The sequence below is a fragment of the Leucoraja erinacea genome, chromosome 28 (assembly GCF_028641065.1).
Source record: "Leucoraja erinacea ecotype New England chromosome 28, Leri_hhj_1, whole genome shotgun sequence".
Taxonomy (NCBI): domain Eukaryota; kingdom Metazoa; phylum Chordata; class Chondrichthyes; order Rajiformes; family Rajidae; genus Leucoraja; species Leucoraja erinaceus.
In genome coordinates, this window is record NC_073404.1 from 22,243,592 (window position 1) to 22,260,852 (window position 17,261).

The 17,261-nt window shown below is 40.1% G+C and overlaps 1 protein-coding gene across 1 annotated transcript in view; it reads right to left on the bottom strand.

Moving 5' to 3' along the window:
• The window catches only part of LOC129710466 (peripheral-type benzodiazepine receptor-associated protein 1-like), a 134,259-nt gene that overhangs the window by 27,227 nt on the left and 89,771 nt on the right, over window positions 1–17,261 (bottom strand). Inside the window, exons 18-23 of the mRNA XM_055657421.1 lie at window positions 16,370–17,126; window positions 14,402–14,882; window positions 12,742–13,158; window positions 10,417–10,590; window positions 4,396–5,736; window positions 639–762 (exon numbers count right to left, since the gene is read on the bottom strand). Coding sequence (XP_055513396.1) covers window positions 639–762; window positions 4,396–5,736; window positions 10,417–10,590; window positions 12,742–13,158; window positions 14,402–14,882; window positions 16,370–17,126 — 3,294 coding nt within the window. The remainder of the gene's footprint in view (window positions 1–638; window positions 763–4,395; window positions 5,737–10,416; window positions 10,591–12,741; window positions 13,159–14,401; window positions 14,883–16,369; window positions 17,127–17,261) is intronic.

The following is a 17,261-nucleotide window of genomic DNA, read 5'->3' on the forward strand; positions in this document are numbered from 1 at the left end:
GAAATCAGCTGTTTCTTAGCATATAAAAACTACATTTAAATTTAAATATCCTCCATCTAATCACTCTCTAACTGTCCTCTACTCTAACTATTGTTTAAGAAAGAACTGCAGATATGGGAAAAATCCAAAGGTAGACAAAAAAATTGTCTACCTTCTACTCTAACTATAATAGGCCCTGTCTGTTTTTTTAAGAGGTGTTATGTTTATTGTATTGTCTTCGGTGATAGTGAATAGTTGTTTTACCTCAATGTCATTCCTGTACCATGGAAACAAAAGCTGGACGCAGCACATCTATATTTACACTAAAGTTTTAAATGAATGCATTTGCACGCCGATTTTTATATTATACGCACCTTACTATTATGGTAACCAGGATCCACTGGTTATTCTTGTTTTTATCGGAATACTGGTGATATTGTTATTACAGTTGAATCTTCAAGGCCTATCATGGCCCTTTACCCTGTGCAATTCAGAAGACCTCATCTTCTGATCCTCTGACTTTCTCTTCTTTGTAATATCCCACAATGAATAATCTACGCCAGTATTTAACACTCTTTTCTGAAGGAAATACACGCCACGAGACTGTTAATCTAATTTTGATATGTTGAAAGCTGCTATGAAGAAGGACAAATACATACCTTTGGAAACGAACGACTCCCCTCTACCGAGCCTAAGGGAGGAGCTATTTTGGGGGTTTAAAGCTCGTACTGCAGGTGAATCAGGAGCACAATGAGAGTCTGAATCTAAATCTACCACAAAGTCCTGCAAAACAGAAAAGAAAGATCAAAGCCAGAGTATCTGAGGAATGAAATATTAGACATATATAAGCTAACTTTCCAATCTTTTATACACATACCTGAATACTAGTGTGCCTACTATACTCCAGCATTCTGGCACCTGCAAAATCACCAACTTTCATCGCAATTTCTCTCACATCAATAAACTCACACTCTGGCATTCCAGTAAACTCACTGAATCTCTTGCACTCTCTCCTACTCAAAGAAAGCTCGACAATATTGTACCCACACAAGTAAAATACACCAATGCAACCCAATAAACTCATACCAAATGCACACTAGAAAATTCTCCAGTCATTTGGATACTAACACACAGATTTCTGCTGATTCCCCACAAATTGCAGTTTCTCTGTACATCTATTCTCTGCTTTTAAATATAGAATTATTGTAGTTTTCATATACACGCCGTATTGGCCAAATGGTGCTGTTATTTGAAAGTAACACCTTCCCTTTAAAATGCTTAATGAGTATCAAAACATTAGTGAGATGTTTATGTCGTTGGAAGTTCTAGGAGTGAATTGGAGTCATTGAGGGCCTGCATGTGAAATGGAATCTTTTCTTCCCCTATGAGCCAGTATTAGTGGTAGATTTCTCGTCACATTATCACCCACATAGGCCAAATTTCCAGAAGGTCCAAATTTCTACCCTGAAGCAGCACCCTTACATGTTCTATACAGCTCAGATTGCATGAAGCATCAAATAAACAATAATTACAATTGTGTAGTTTAATGGAACCAAACTTTCCTGTATTAACACCGTTAAGAGTGAGTTGGCATGATAAACCACACGGATTAAGATTCTACAAACACAGTGGTGGAATAAAGCCTAAGCTTCAAGTTTTACTTTAATGAATCTCCATGCCTAACTCTGAACTGGAGCAATGTATGGTGATAACTTGAGGTGCTGAATGATCCTACAGATAGCAACAGCCAACATGGTGAATGTCCCACGAGTTCATCTAAATTTGGTTGTGCAGATACATAGAGGAGGGTTATCAAGGATATTGGAAGGGTTTGCAACCGTTTGAATCATACAGAAAATCTATCATACTGGTAATGGCCAATGTGGTAAATGGTGCACAAATCAGGGGAAATTGCAGAGAAATATGCATATTTTTCTCATTATTCAGGTTGGTCACCCTCTGGAAGGTAACCATCTGTACATGAGTGTCTGGGAATTTTTTTTTGTCAATTATATACATTTGTTAATTCAACAAGTTCTTTGCCCATCTCAGTTAGATCACCTTTTGCTATGACTCAGAAGTAAGACTGGAACATTAAACCTAATATTAAATATTATATCTGTTACACTGAAACCAATGTCAAAACATGGAAACAGTTCTGGTTTATACCAAGCTCCTTAGCATATTTTGATTCCCATGAATGCTGTCTCTGGACCAAGTTTTCAGTAACAATTCTACTGAACTACATTTTATTGGACACCAGGTACTCTGGAAAGCCAATGATTGTTGTGATATAAACATACAAAAGATTTTATTTACTAGGTCACTCAAAAACACCTAATAAATCTCATTGGTATTTGATGCCCTTGCCTTTTTTAATCTCTGTAAGAATTAGTCCGGCACATAACAGAATTGAGATGAGAACACCTCAGAATACAGAAATCTCTACAGAATACCTAGGATCTGAATGAACAAATATCCAATTAGGATGAATGATTGTGAAGTAAAAAAGTGCAAGGTGTGAACCAGCAAGTATAAATTTACATGTGTGAGTTTAATGTACAAGCTGATATGAAAAAAAAAAGTTTACAGAGAGAGAGAAAAAGGGACCAAGGTGTAATAAATATTTAATCAATGAATTTTCATTGTGAAAACTATAAACAATAATTAAAATGTAAGGGGAGATTTCGTGCTTGTATTAGTTAATTTTCAGTATCAAAAAAATGAAAATTGAAGAACATCAAATGTTGACTTCAAATATCTTGAATTTACATGGTGAATTAATTTTAATATGATTTATATATGATTTGGAAAGTGTGATCAAAAACTCTCAAAAATGACTTGTTTTCCTAGACGAATTGTAACGGGCCTGTCCCACTTGGGCGTCATTTGTGCGTCACGCAGATGGCGTGCAAAGATTTTGTACATCCCAAAATCCTGGGGCGCCGTGCACGACCGCGCATCACTGCCTACGTCACCATGCACGCGTCACAACTCGTGCCTCGTGACGTGTAACTGTTGTCGCATAAATGACGCGCAAATATCGCACAAGTGGGACAGGCCCTTAAAGGTATTGTAATGTATTAAAAAAACAGATTTATCAAATACATTTAACGAATCTCCATGAATGATACTTCTCAATTCAACTTAAAGGGCAAGATCACATGAATCTATTTTCAAAAGCTGACATCAGATGCATTGGTTCCATGAGAAACATTATACCCTGTTCTTAATTATGCATCAGCTTTTGCCTGAAGTCACTGCATCATTTGGATTTTCAGCAAGTGTTTGATAAAATGCCAAACAAAATGTCATTACACCAGTCATGACATTGGGGATAATTTATTTACATGGATAGAAGTAATCTAATAGAAAACATAGTCAGGATTTTCAGTGTGGCAAAGTATAGAATGGAGGTCCAAATAGGATCAGTGCTGAGTCTCAACAACTTATAATCTATGCAAATAACATTGATGAAGGGACGCAAAGATTTCTTGTGGTCACATTTGTTGACAGGTGAGGAAGCAGGTTGTGAGGGAGACATTGAGTAAACCAAGAGTGGCTGATGAAGAATGGATTGGCTTGGTCAAATAGAGAGGTAATAAATGCAAGGAAGCGAGCTTGAGTAGCAACCCGGATATGTAATAAAAACAGAAAACCCTTGAAACACCAAGAAGATCTTGTAGCATCTGTGAAAAGAAAAAATGTTAATGTTCATATGAATCCTTCATCATATGTGCTGACTTCATGATTCAATGTGATACCAAGGTTGCTTACACCGACTCTGTGCAAGACAGGTGTTACAGAGAATCATGTTTCCAGATGTGAAATTGAATAGAACCACATGATCTGCAAGTTGTGTTAAATGACTGAGGTTTCATAAACTAGCTATTAAATGTAGCTGAAATTCAAGTGTCATTTATGATCGGCAGACTGTTTATCATCACTCATAATCTGCTAACATCGAAACATGCATTGAATTAAATGGGTACCTTGAAGTTCCACTTCATGTTCTGATAAATTCAAAAGATATGCTGCATCCAATGCCAAAATAATCAATGACAAATAATTTTGTAACGTTCTCAACTTGATTGAGAGGCTCAATTTTATTTGAGCCTTTCATTGAATTTATTGGTTGGCTAATGGATGCTGATGGTACACAAAAATGCTGGAGAAACTCAGCGGGTGCAGCAGCATCTATGGAGCGAAGGAAATAGGCAACGTTTCGGGCCGAAACCCTTCTTCAGACTGATGCTAATGGATGCTAATGCTGGGAGGACGTGCATGTTGCCCCCACTCCAAGGCAAAATGGAAAATGTACATCACTAACATAATGCACGAAGCACACAGGTGGTCAAACACTCTGACAGCCACAAAAAACAAAATAAGTAAATGGACAGTGAGATAAACACACACCGGTGTACATGCTGAATCCACATATTCTGTTCTTGTCCTTGCCCTTGTTCTGCCCAAGTCATAAGTCTCCATTTTCAAAGCCTCCAACTTTTTCTCCTCTGTAATTTTTCCCTTTAGTCTCCCTTGAGCACGATGCAGCTGATTCCTCGGGAGAGTGGCTTTATCTCTCCTTTTTTGACAATGGGTAGATTTAGTATAGCCAGAGTTCAAATCTAAAACTTCATATTTAACCGATGCTTGACTTTGATCATTTGAGTGGGTAGAACCACACTGGCTGCATTGACTACACTCATCTTCATTGTGTTTCTGGCCACCATGCGACCAACCGGATTTCATTTGGTCCAGATGAATAATATTTGAACAGAAATGCACGTTAGGAGATGGTATTTCTTCCTCCTCTTCAGTGCCATACTCTATGTCTATTTCTAGTTCCTTATGTGACGCCTGGTACATGTTGTTGTAATGAGTGCTCCCAGTAACTGGTACATAGAACTTTTCGGGAGTCATAGAAGTAATCTGAGTTCGAGATTGCATTTGCAATAAAGATGATGGATCAACGACAGACATATCTAAAATATCCCTGTGGCTTTCCTCCGATTGTGATTTCTCTGGAGTGCTTTCAAGGATATGGTCATCAATGGTGCTTTTATGTGTGTATTCTGAAGTCTTCCTTTTCCAGTCCTGGGATCTGATACATTCCTTGGAATGTCTATTATGAAACTTGTAACTGGCCTCTTCAGACCATTCCTTTTTCTTGAAATTGCTCCTAGGGTAGTGAGTGTGTTTTTCACTTGGTTCCTGCTTGTTACGCTGATCATATGTATTGTTAAACAGTAAGTCTTCCTCCCTGTCCATGAATTCCAGCTCACTTTGAGCACCATTCAAACCTATGGCACCCTCCTCTAGATTTGTGCTTTCATGCAAATTTATTTTGGAGACTGGCTGTTTCTCCATTTCTTTATTTTTGGTTTCAAGATTTGAGACTTGATCTCTTGGACTCTGGTCATTAGAACTAGTTTGTATACAGTTAAATATCTGATCCTCTACGTGTACTTCATCCTGAGAGCAGTTGGAGGCCTCTATTCCTGGCTTTTGATTTTGAGTGCTATCTTGAGTCTTGCCAGAAATGGTTTCCTTGTCCTCCTCCTCCTCCTCCTTCTTCTCTTCCTTCTTCTCTTCCTCCTTCTCCTTCTCTTCCTTTTTCTCCTCCTGCTCATCCTCCTCTTCTTTGGTTACTTCAGGAATGCTGAATAGTTTCTTACTGCAATGTTTCTGCAAAGGAAGTTCTAGAATTTTCTCCAAAAACTCCTCATCGCTATCAGTTTCATACTGTTCAGGCTGCTGAGACATGGTTAATGCGTACAGTGGTTCAGTGCATGCGAGGACGGAATGGGGAGGGGGAAAAGGGAAAAAAAAATTTGAAATTTGAAACAAGATCAACTCAAAGCACAGCAAACCAACAGGAACACAAAGAACAGCCTAAAGTAAAGCACCAAAAATTATAACAATATGAGAAACAGCTTCAAATACAAAGCCGTGCATATTACAACTGGAAAAAAAAAATCATATCATAATAAACTGAAATACTCTAATTCACAAAATGCAATTGTTCACTAAAGGCAGGGATGGTCTACTGAATTACTCATGATGAGTGCTTGTAACATTCAAAACCGTAACACATATTTTAAAATGGAAAGCTATTTGGGACCTGATGTACTGCGCACAGTTTTGGCTTCTTTTCTAAGAAAGGATATAGTTGCTAAAGAGGGAGATCAGAAAATATTCTCTCAACTGTTTCCAGAGATGGTGGGTTTCCCACGAGGAGAGGGTGTGTGGATTGGAACTGTGTTCCCCAGAGTTTTGAAGAACAAGGGGAGATTTTATTGAAACTTACACAATTCTTAAAGATGTAAGGAGAACTTCTCTCATGGCTTAAGAGTCCACGGCCAGGGGCAGAGTTTGAGAATACATTTCCTCAACCGTAATATGGACTGTCCCCAAGACATCTCCATTAACTGTCCCAAGTTCCCCAGTATTCATGTCTTCCTCCACCTTGTCCATCTCCTGTGGCTCCACACAGAGATAAATGCATTGTAGAGCCACTTCCATATTGCCTGAAGAAATCTTTCTGAACACATTTGACAAATTCCCCCCTATATAAGCTCTTGGCACTTTGACAGTTGCAATCGCCGGCCTGCTGCCTATAACATCGTGAAGCCTCAGTGTGCAAAGCTTCTAGCAGCAGGCATGGAGTGGACTTTACCATTGCGGAGCGGGCTGATCCCTTGCTGGGGATCGTTGGAGAAGAGCTCCAACTGCCGGCCTGTGGCCTATAACATTCTAAAGCCACGGTCTCTGGTAAAGAAGTGGCCGACGGGAACTCCAAGCCGCGGATTGATCCGTGTTCGATCTGTCCTGACATCGGAGCTTCGATCATCCCGACGAGAGGGCTTGCACATCAGGCAGTCCGTAGTGACGGCTGCGGAGGGTCAAGGCCCCCGACCACGGGTGAACAAAGGAGGAAGATTGACTGAACTTTATTGCCTTCCATCACAGCGAAGAATGCTGCAGTGGATGTTTATGTTAAATTCAATTGGGTATTGTGTTCTTTTTAATTGTATGGCTGCATGGCATCTCACTTCACTGTACCTTAATTGGTGCATGTGACAAATAACTGTAAACCTTGGATCTATAATGAGAAAGTTAAAATCTCCTACTAACGTTAATCAAGTCAAGTCAAGTCAAGTAATAGTCTTGCAGCTACCTGCAATCTCCTGGCATATTTGTTCTTCTCCCATTGACTATTTGGAGGCCTAGAGTACACTCCCATCAAGATGATCATCTCCTTTTTATTGCTCATGGAACGAGCTGTCAGTAATTATTTCTCATATTACTACCATGACATTCTCCTTAATCAATAAAGCAACAGCCCCTCCTCTGTTTCCCCCACCTCTATCTCTTCTGTACCACCCGTACCCAGGAACATTAAACTGCCAGTCTCATCCCTCTCTTAGTCAGGTTTCCGTAACAACTACAAGTTCCAGTCGCACTGTTTTTCGTGAGCGGGCTATACCTAGGTGATTTTTTTATTGTCAAGTTGACTGCAGCATTGTTAATTCACTCCAATAGCTCTGCTCGAGGTGCAGCTAGTTCTGAAGCGCAGATCTTCAGTGCCACAGCTGACTTGTAGTCTATCTTTTGTTGTTTTCAGCTCTCTCAGCCAGGTTTTGATATTGTGTAGAGGGATTTAAATTGGCTACAGACTTTCATCTGTGCTAGTGGAGACATGAAGAGATTGAGAATCTGCCATTTGCCACTTTTGGCTCAACATGGTTGTGAGCAACTCAGCCTTTTCTTTGGCAATCGCACGCCCAGCCAAGTGTTGCTTAATTGTCCACCGCTATTCATGACTGGAGATTATAGACTGCAGAGCTTTGATCTGATCTGTGGTGAGATCACCTGACTGTCGATTGGCATGTTGATTTTTCTGTGTTGCAAGCATGTTGCCCAGTGTTACAGTCCCGAGTAGCTGGGTACCTAATATGAATGATACAGCTGGTGTCATGCCCTTCTGCACTTCTAACTGAACAGTAGCTGATCCTCTGCCTTGAACGTTATAGCAGAGTAATGGTGAGCCTGGTAAGTGGTTACAGATTGTGGTGGGGTACATTTTTGTTGCTGCTGATGAACCACAGCAGAACATTATTGCCCAGTTTTTAACAGCTAGATCTGCCTCAGTTTGTCCCATGTAGCTCTTTGTAATACCACACAATACATTATATTCTCAATGTGAGGACAATACTTGTACCTACAAGGGTCACTTCTACAAATGCTTTCACAGACAGATAGATCGGTGACATTAGGGCAAGTAGGTACATCCATCTTGTTAGTTCACTCACTCCCTGATGCAAATCTGGTCTGGTATCCATCTCCTTCAGGACCCAACCAACTCAGTCTGCAATGATGCTACCAAGCCACTCTCGTTAATGAATAGAGTATATTCTGTGCCCTTGCTACTTTTAGACCTTGTTCATCATGGAGTAGCACTGATTCATCACGTGAGGTAGGATGATAGGTGGGAATCGTTGTCTAATGCACGTAGGATGATAGGTGGGAATCAGAAGCTACTCTCCTTGTGCACATTTGAACTGGTGCCATGGGTGTCAGAGTCTATGTTCAGGACTCCAAAATGTATTCCCTCCTATCTTTATACTGTTATCTTTGTACTGATACAAATACAGTCCCAATGTAAAAAAATCATTTGTATCATGAGTGAACATTCAGGGCCAGGTCAGTAACTATTTGTAGAGTCAAATGTTTATTTAGAAAGAGTAATTCCATTCATAAAGGCAGAAGAGTTCCAGTATCCCAGTAGCATACTGCTTCTTTGTCCACCACATCTCCATTCAATCTGATTTTCCAAATCCACTAGAATAATAAGGTAAGTTGTGATTACAATATTAGTTTCTTATGCAGTTTAATAAATCAGTTATAAAACTGAAACTTACAATTGGCTACACAAATGCAGTCGATACATTTATTTAATCTAAATTATCTTGATATACGTGGTAAATATAAGTATGAAAAATAATGACTGGACAAGGTAGAAAGCCAGAGTCTGTTTCAATGGTGGAGTGTTTAAGCTAAGAGGGCATAGGAAGGAGATTCAAAGAGGATTTGAAGTGTATATTTTTCAAACAAAGGCTATTTGAAATGGAATTGGCTGCCTGAGGTGGTGGTGGAGGCAGGAACAGTAACACCATTTTAGAGGCATCTGGATAAGTACTTGAATGAGTGGTATATAGAGGGATATGGAATTAATGCAAGCAGGTAGGATCAGTATAGATATGCATGATGGTCGGCACAGATGCGGTGGGCTGAAGGGTCTGTTTCTTTGCTGGACAACTCTTTGACTCAATATGTCCTAGGATCGTGACATCCTGTTCTCAAGTTAGTTCCGCATGGAGCTGTTCCCATTTGTCTGCATTTTCACTGCAATCACTAAACTGAGAAGCAGCCAACTACACAGCACAGACTGAAGTAGAATACCTGCCCTGCCCAGCTATAAATAGCTTATTTCTTTCCATTCCTTCCATGACTGGGTCGTTCCCTGCTGCCACCAAAAGTCAACATAAAGCGAGTCTTGTCCAATTAATTGATCAATCGGTAACATCAGAGGAAAGATAAAGGCCAGGAACACTTGTCTATTGATACTGTGTCACCTTCTGAGATAAGCAACCTTATTGTTGGTAACAACACCTGAGGATTTTTGATTATATCAACAAACACATAAGTTATTGGATTGTCTACAACAAAGCAACTATTTATTACTTGGGGACAAAACACACTTTTTGTGTCATGAATGCCAAGTGTTCACGATATCGGACTGAAGTTGGGCTCTATTCTGCTAAAATCAGATAACAATAATGAGAAAAGATAGTTCTCCGGATCAGTGAGCTACACTGTTCCTTGCAGTTTGGTTTGCGGAATCAGCGATGTGCTAGAAGGAGTAGTCTACCAGGCCAGTGAATACCACTGTTCCTACACATTTCATTCACAGAGCTGATGAACACCATTGTTCCTGCTGGTTCCATCCACACCACTCTTCCTGCAGGTTCCGAACACTGGTTTAGTGAACATCACACTTCCTGCAGCTTTTGTTTACAGGGTTAGTGACTACCACTGTTCCTGCAGGTTTAATCCACTGAGCCACTGAACATTACAGCAATGTCTAAACATATATCCATGTATGTGCAACCATATTTGGGTGAGGATTATCTGTCAGAACGCAGTGATTCATGCATTTTGCTACATCCCAATAGTGCACTGTTTCTCATATGCACTCAACTGAGACTTATCTATACTTAGCCCCAGGAGAGATGTCAGAAAATTGAAGAAAGAGAAGTAACAATATGCTATTTAGAAATTACAAACTTCAATCTGAGGTCCCTCAGTTATCTTTGCATAAGCCTTTCTCAAGTAACAGTAAATGCAAAAAGTTAATGTCCAAATAGATGGTACCTTCAGTGAGTTCTCTCTGTTTAAGTTGTTTTCATGTTTCTGTAGATCGTCATTGGCTTGTGAGTCTGATCCCAGGTCTTCTTCATCTTCTTCCATGATATCGGAGAGGTCTGAGCCGCGACTATTGTCTGGAGGATAATCCTCATTTTCATGGTTGTCAGCTTTAACGACGTGCTAGTTTAAAAACAAAAGATGTGAATGCACAAAATGTAGCAAGGTTCATTCAGTTGGGAAATTCGATGAGAACAGTGTGTCTGGTGTCCACCTCAAGGAATGCACAACTCATTCCCTACATTTATTATAGCTTCTTTCCTTCACAACTTAGCGTCTCAGAGTTTTGACAGAAAGGACAAAACACCGTTACAGCGAACTTAGCTTTTCTTAGTCCCAGGCATGTGGTAGGATTGTCCTACCACATGCCTGGATAAGGGGGAGAAGAGTGGAGCATGGAGAAGGGAGGAAGGGGGGGGGGAAAGGAAGAGGGGGGGGGGGGGGGGGAGAAGGGTAGGGGGGAGTGGAGAAGGAGGGGTGGGGACGGGAGGGGGAAGAGGGGAGATGGGAGTTCAGTCTACACTCACTGAATCCATCCCTGTGAAAAGTTATAGAGATGGTGATCGGATCTGGAAGCGGACCAATACATCTATAAATAAAACTGAACGACTCAGACATCTTTTCATTTGCACAATTGATTTTATTGTATTAATTTTAATATATTAATGTTTAAAGTCCATGCATTGAAGGAAGAATATTTTACAACCCATCTGTGGTCCCTGACCCCAACCCTAATCCAAACCCTAACCGGGCGTCACCCACAGGACAGCATAGTCAGCGTGTGACAGGGCGCACGACGTGATGAGACACCCAAAAGTCGCCCCAGGATTTTGAACATTCCATAATCCTGGGGCGACAGGGAAGCACCGTGCATTACCATGCGTTGTGCGTGCGTCATCACGCGTCACGACCCGACCATGACGCGACAACCTCTTTTTAGGCTGTCGCTTAAATGTCGCCCAAATTTTTAATTTTGATAGAAATATAGGCTACAAGTCTGGGCCACCTGATGTGCACCAAGGGCATGTGGCCCAAAATAAGCAAAACACAGGTTGCAGGTGTACAGCATGGCGGTGATCCAGATAGTCAGTGAAATTTCTACTTCCTTAAGAACTTCCACACAATACAAAAGGTGGATAGTAGTACTAAGTTAAACTTTCGATCCTTATAGACATCTTCCATCATTTAAATAATTTCACTCACCTCTTTTTCTATATAGATAACTTTCTGCATTCAAATATCTGGGAAATTAGTTTCTGCAAAAGGAAGCCTCTAAAGATAAACACCCGTTTTTCTCAGAATTACTTTCACCACCATTTACTGCAAGGAAGGCTTCTAACTTATTTTACAGGTGCAAAGCACTTTTTGTTCATGTACTTGTCACACATGGACTCAAATGCATAGAACAAAATGTCATCACACCAATAGAAGGTACACAAAAAAGCTGGAGAAACTCAGCAGGTGCAGCAGCATCTATGGAGCAAAGGAAATAGGCAACGTTTATCAACCCACAAATTCTGCTAATCAGTCTCACAAATCCAGTCACAAGGAGAACGTGCAAACTCCATACAGACAGCGCCCATAGTCAGGATCAAACCCGGGTCTCTGGTGCAGTAAGGCAGCAACCCTATTGCTGCACTACTGTGCTGAAGAAAAGATGAAGAAGGGTGCCGACCCAAAATGTTGCCTATCTATTCCCTCCATTGATGCTACCTGCCTTGCTGAGTTACTCCAGTACTTTGTGTTTTGCACACATTCTGCCATCCAGTTTGTCATCTGCACTGTTTCAAACATATTTAAAATCTACTACAGTTGTGGAGCTATGACGCAGAACACATTGTGAATCGTGTTGATGTTAAATAGCTTAGCCAAACTCATTGTCATTTTATTCCTTGTGATCTGGTCTGTGTTTGGACAGGTTTCAGGTTGAGAGGGCATGATTCAAGGGTAACTTATTTCCATGGCTACCTGAAAACAGAATAAATCATAGGATTCGCATGTCACAAGAGGAGACAATTAATTTGGCCTATTCAGTCTATAAAGGATGACAACCTAATATACTAATTTAATTGTTTCACCTCCTATATTGAAGTTTTATTTTGATTAGTCAGGCCTGGATGTGTAAAAGAGTCCTAAGATGACAGGAAATATTGAACATGAATACTTCATAGTCCACTCTCATTTCACCTACCTTTCTAGCTCAATACAACTGGAACTCTCAGATAAATAACAGCAATTGTTGCCGGTAGGTTTGTAATATAATTCCGTACATACCAGGTGGTTTACTTCAGATCCAAGCTGGCCCTCTTCAATCATCTTTTCATCCACAGAAACATGTATTTTCTCCTCCTTTAATTCGATATCTGACAGAAATTCCTCAATGGATGGAACCCTAATATTAGTCGGGGAAACATCACATTCTATCTCTTCTTTGGACTCCTGGGTTCTATTGATTGGTGCTCGTATAGTTCTTATCTCCATCGTCTGATCCCTGGGATCACTTTCCAAATGGTTCCAATTAGAATCTTCCTTAATGTCAATATTTTCCTTCTGCTCCAAGTCCTCAAGGAACTCCTCAATAAAGGCGACAGACCTCTTTAGTTGAGCATTTTCCAAATGGTCTGTGACATCTTTCAAGTGTTCTTCATCTTTGTTCTCTTTACTGTATTCGAATAAACCCGCAGCACCGGCCTGCAAAATAATGAATCGATTGTGTTAACTCACACCTATTTCTAATTCTTATTAGATGATATTCAATGTCACAATAAATAAAATAACAGAATTTCATGGGAAGCAAGCAATTAATCCCAGTTTTGAAAGTGGTTATTCATAGAGTTCAGATCAAGACCCAATGACGAAAAAAAAAGGAGTGAATAAAATTTGAATATCAGTTAATTCTTGCTATTGAGGGAGTGCAGCGTAGGTTCAACAAGTTAATTCCCGGGATGGCGGGGCTGACATACGATGAAAGAATGGATCAACTGGGCTTATATTCACTGGAACTGAGAGGATGAGAGGCAATCTTATAGATATTCTTAAGGGATTGGACAGACTAGATGCTGGAAAAATGTTCCCAATCTAGAACCAGGGGTCATAGTTTAAGAATAAGGGAATGGCCATTTAGGACTGAGATGAGGAAAAAGGTTATCACCCGGAGACTTATGAATTTGTGGAATTCTTTGCCACAAAAGGCAGTGGAGGCCAATTTACTGGATGTATTCAATTTACTGGATATTGCTCTTAGGGCTAACGGAATCAAGGGATATGGGGAGAAAACGGGGTACTGATTCTGAATGATCAGCCATGATCGAAGGGCCGAATGGCCTACTCCTGCACCTATTTTCTATGTTTTCTATGTTTCTAATAGATACATCCACTCTTATGGCATTAGACCTGTTGTTTCTTATATTGTTTTTCATAACATTAAAATGTCTAAAAATGCTTCCTAACCAATTAAATACATTAAAACATTGCAACTGTTACAAAGCAGATTTCTAATCTTTCCGCAACTAAACTACATACTGAGGCAAGCCTCTTATCAAGCCAGAAAGCAAAACAATTTGCCTCCTAAACCAGCTAGTAGAAACAGATCAGCAGCCATGTTGCAGAACGCAAGCTTCTTTGTCAAAAACAGACTCATTCTTCATGAACCGGGGCAAATACACAGACAAGGGTTTGGATAAAGTAATCTTTCACCCAAACTAGTACTTTAAAATGTCAACACCCAGATCAGTTGGCTAAAATAGCTACTGCTCCAAGTTAAGTAACTGAAACCAAAGCAATCAGAGGTAGTGTAACTGTTCAAACATTTTTTTTAACTACTTTCTATTAACAGAATACTGTAAAACACCAAATAATGCACAAATTGTTTCAATGAAATAATTAATTGAGCTCCCTATAGTCCAGCACACAGCTGCTCCCAAGTGGAATTTACCTTCAAATTTTCTGTCATTTTGATGTCTTCTTGGACACATGGTGGCTCTTCAATGTTTGGCTTTGTATCATCCACCTGACTTAAAGTATTAAATTCAGATGGGTAGTTTTCCTGTTGATTTCCATTGCAGCTTGTGGCACTGTCAATAGTCAGAGCCTGGTCACAAGTTATCCCAGACAGAGATTCGTCACTGAAATCTACGTTGGGTAATTCATTACTGAGGGGAACATTTATGTCAGGATGGGGACATTTCTCAGGGGCAATTTGTAACGGCATGGAGTGCGAAGGAAATGTAAACAGTGCTCGAGGAATTTTGATGGGGTTGGAGTCAATTGATTCACCATAAGGGGACACGGTACGGACAGCGAGTTCCGTAGACACCTGCAGAAGCTGAATCTGGCTGGGTCTGGCGAGCACACTACCAGCTGTGGGGGACATCACTTCAATAATCTGGGAAGAAATCAAAGAAAGTTTTATTGTCCTGAGAAACCCAGCCTAGGTTATACCAAAACCCTTCTACTATTCCATTAATGAAAGTCAATGAGTAATGCAGCAAGTTTTCAATGAATGGTACAAATGATAAAAACTTCTTATAATGGGCCATAAAACGGACAGATTTACTCATCAAATACGGGCAAACTTTCCAAGTGATTTTTTGCCCTGCATGAGCATTTTATATTTTGCACAACATTCACCATGCAGCATCCAAAGCCATTCTGACATTTCTGAATTGAAGAGTAATTTTCTATATTTCATACAAAGCACAACATTCACCGATAAGCAGTGGGAAAAGTGCAAGGTTAATTAATTTGCAGCATCCAAAGAAATGAAAAACTTCTGACTATTTTTACAGAATTGAAGAATTGGAGAATAATGTTTCAATCATGCTGGGACTTGTCTGAGCTATCAATCAAACTACATAGCCACACAATGTGTCATCAAATCCACAGTAATTGCAATTGTCGATAATTGCACGTGGGCAAAAGTGCAAGGGCAATTGTGATATTTGAATAGGGAGTACAAATGGGACCATGGAATTTTGGAACTCTGTCGAAACATAAGATAAAAACTTTGAGATAACTACATATTCTTCCAGCACCAAGTTACCTTTTGTCCTGCATTTGGCATATCCAGGGACTCAAATTAGCAATTGGAGCAGCATCTATAATGTTTTATCACAACATCCGGGGTGGGGCCTGCTTCTATCTGAACATCCAGTGGGGCATCAGGAGGACCTACATCAGCAAGTGAAGTAGATTGGATTGGTGCATACACCATTCAGCAGGTACACATTTACATCTGCACAAATCGACCCAGGCAGGCTGGACCTGCACACTTGCTGGCAAGATGTTATGTGGAAACAAACTGTAATTCACATAAACTGAACTTATAATTGAAAACTATGTCCAGAACAGCAGGATGATATCCTTTGCACGTTTGCATATTTTTCCAGTGCTTTGTGCATCCTTACATGACACTACTGACAACTAATGTAGGAACTGGCCTTGTACCCCGAACATAGGAACATTCTGTATCTGAAACCTTTTTCGAACACACAATATTTATTTCAGCTGCACGCTATTGTATGAAACATAGTTCAGAGAGTTGTCCACATCTTGATTAATTTTTGGAACTTTCTTTATTATAGCTCGAGACAGTAAATCATAACTTCTCCCAAGGAGAAAAAAAAACTATTTAATGTTGGCATTTTCCTGATTCCATAGTTATTCCTACACTTATTATAGCTTAGTCTTGCTACCTATACATATTTGTAGATAAACTTTCTTTTAAGTAAAGTTTATACCTTTATCCTCGAGTTTTACTTTCTACAATTCTTCAATCCGTAGTCTACCATTATTTGCAAATGTACTTTTCTTCCAGTCTAATACTCCCTCATTCATTGCCATAGGCAGCATCTCCAGAGCGAAGGAATGGGTCATGTCACCCATTCCTTCGTTCCAAAGATGCTGCATGTCGTTCATGAGTGCGCATGAGTAACACCCTGCCTTTACCACTTCGTACTCTTCCTCATTGAGGAAAATAGCATGGCTATAATTACTGTTGCTTGGCAACCAAGAAATGTCCGCTGAGGTTGCAGTGATACAATGGATTTTCAATTGTATTGGGGCAACACAGACATCTTTCCCCACGAGCATGCTGCTACATATTTCATCCGAGTTCCCTTTGTCTGTTACACACTGCACACAAATCCGGTAAGCTTTAGCATTAAGGTCCAGTCTCTCTATTACAGCTTTGGTCTGTGCACCAAACTTTACATTAATCCGTAATTCTTTATCCACATAGATATTATAGCTGTATATTGTACCCCAGCCACCTGGAACGAGAGGGGGCTCCCAGCTAATAATGATACTTTTGGCAAGTTGTTTAATCAATTTCATTTTCCTGGGGAAAGGCATCACATCTTCATTATATTCAGCAATTTCTTCTGCATTCAGTTCAAAGCCATTGCTTACATGGCTCTCTGGCTTAATCTGTGAGTCATGCAGAGTGAGATCTTCATGGGGGCTGGAAGTCTCTGACATTTCAATGCTGTTCTTCTGTAGTGGGAGGCTCTGCTCACTACCACTGTGGAAACTCATCTCCTGGAATGAACTGTGAGACAAATCATTGGTTTCTGGAGGATGAAACGTCAACATGTCCTCATCAGATACACGCTCAATGAAGTTGGAAGGAACCAATCCTCTTCTCCCATCCATTAGCTCTCCTGAAAATAAATCCAGACTACATTTTAGTAAAATCTAAAGCTTCATTTTGTTTTCACAGCTGGTCAGTCTGATAGCAACCACTGAAGTTATGGGGGTTCATCTCAACCCCCACAAATAATACACTTGCACAGTGT